This window comes from Triticum dicoccoides, chromosome 6B, assembly GCF_002162155.2.
Source record: "Triticum dicoccoides isolate Atlit2015 ecotype Zavitan chromosome 6B, WEW_v2.0, whole genome shotgun sequence".
Lineage (NCBI taxonomy): Eukaryota > Viridiplantae > Streptophyta > Magnoliopsida > Poales > Poaceae > Triticum > Triticum dicoccoides.
The window spans coordinates 569,166,516-569,168,538 of NC_041391.1; the positions used below are offsets into that span (position 1 = coordinate 569,166,516).

The 2,023-nt window shown below is 51.4% G+C and overlaps 1 protein-coding gene across 1 annotated transcript; it reads right to left on the reverse strand.

The window, feature by feature from the left end:
- Nucleotides 1–311: 311 nt before the first annotated feature.
- On the reverse strand, nt 312–1,001 carry LOC119322022 (E3 ubiquitin-protein ligase ATL23-like). Its single transcript, XM_037595531.1, has one exon. It carries the CDS (start codon nt 877–879, stop codon nt 415–417), a length of 465 nt encoding a protein of 154 aa, XP_037451428.1. The 5' UTR covers nt 880–1,001; the 3' UTR covers nt 312–414.
- Between the last annotated feature and the right edge of the window lie 1,022 nt (nt 1,002–2,023).

Consider the following 2,023-nt stretch of genomic DNA (forward strand, 5'->3'; position numbering starts at 1 on the left):
GCAAAGGAGATGCGTACGAAAGGGACAGACCTTGGGCTCTCAATTGGAGAGGAGGAAGGCGGCTGGCGAGGGAGCTGCGGCCAGCGGGGACGGACGTCAGAGCTGTAGCGGAGGGGAGGAGTGATGGAGGAAGACAACGATCCCCCACTACAAGTAAATTTTCAAATTGGGGGTAGTTTGTTATGTTTCCTCGCTTTCACCTGGTCGGAGAAATCCCGCGTAGACAAATATTTCGATACAAAGGGAGTATCAAACAAGAAATTAATGTACGGAATGAATGGAATCAGAAAAATTACAAAGGACGACTCCAAATGCTAGATGGATTACTTTATGTACAATCATAAGCTAATCGTACTAAAAAATAATCACAAGCTCATCAACGACGGCACACGAGTCACGGTCAAACAAAATCCGCTAGCGATCTGCACCTCCCAGTCTTTCAGCGACGGTCTCCGAGGTGGCGGCCTGATCGGCCAGCGCACCGGCCGCCTTGCCGCGGCAGGCCACCTCGGCGCGGCACACCGGGCGCCGGCGGCTCTGCCGCAGCCACGAGTCCACGCACTGCGCATGGAACCCGTGGTGGCACCCCGGCAGCACGCGGCACCGGTCGCCCCCCTGGAACGCCTCCAGGCACACCGCACACTCGCCGGCGGTCGTGTCCGCGGAGGCGGCCTTGAAGTCCTGGCACGGCAGCTCGCCCAGCTCGTCGGCCGTCAGACCCGCCGCTTCACCCTGGTCCCGGTCCCGCTCCCGCGCCACGCCGCGCAGCCGCAGCACGGCGCCCCGCCGGACCGCCCAGACGATGACGAGGACGTGCAGCGCGAGCATGAGCACGACGCCGGCGATGAGGAAGAGCACGGAGACCGCCATTCGCGCCATGCAGACGCGCAAACTGATCTTCGCTGAGAGAAGAGTTTAAAGCAAGGGCTACGCACAAGTGGGCAGACGACCCAAGACGCAAGTTGCCGAGTAGAATGAACCAGTTCTCACTGCTCCTCGGAGACAGGTCAATCACTCAACTGCAACACTGCATCTCTCCATCAATCTTCCATATATTTGCACCCTTATCATGTTCCTCAGTTTGACAAAACCGCTGCCCTTAAAAGCGACATCGTGTGCCGTTGTGTACGCTCCTCCACATGTCTTTATCAGATCGTCTCCATTTCCGGGCGGAAGCAGCGTCTGATTAGATTAACCAGTTTGCAAGAGCAACGTTGTGAATGGTGTTTATTGGAAAGAAAGCGACCCGCCGGTGGGATGCCGGACTGGCGAGAGTGCGAGCTACGCTCGTTTAATCGTTTCCCTTCCGTTCCCTTGTTGGGTTCATGTGAGTGCGTGGCGTGGCTTCCAGCTCCAGGTTCTGAATAAACTTGCCATTGTCGCGATCTGGAACTTCGGCTACAGCTACGCGTTGACGAATGACAAGGTGGTTTGATTTGTCTTCCGGGCACGTAGCAAGACATGGAGTAGAAACTGGTGTAAAATGCATTATCCTCCAAATGTACTACACATCAGTGTGAAAATCTGATTAAATTTTGTATAAAAAACACTGTTAAATGAAGTATACTCCGTAAAGGCGTGGAGTAGCGTAGGTATGCATACCAACTAGGCAGTTTTAACGAGTTGACATAAAATTAAATGAAGCAAAAGAGGATTGAGTATCATACTCCCTTCGTTTTTTTAAGTTTGCATATAACTTTTGTCTGAAATCAAAGTATCTTTAGTTTGACCAAACTTATAGAAAAAAGTATCAACATTTACAAGGCCAAAGAAATATCTTTAGACTCGTTATGTAATGTAGTTTCATATTGTGTTTATTTGATATTGTAGAGGTTTGACGCCATCATTAATGTGTGAATGTGCAAATCTTCCAGTAGAGCACGTCGTGAGACCTTCAAGCCAATTGGTGATGCCCCTAGATTCATCTCGGCATACTTGGCTGATGACACCTTTTCTCACTGTCTACATCGGGACGCCATCAACATTCTTTATCGTCGTCCTGGAGGAGGAATCCATGCAGCAG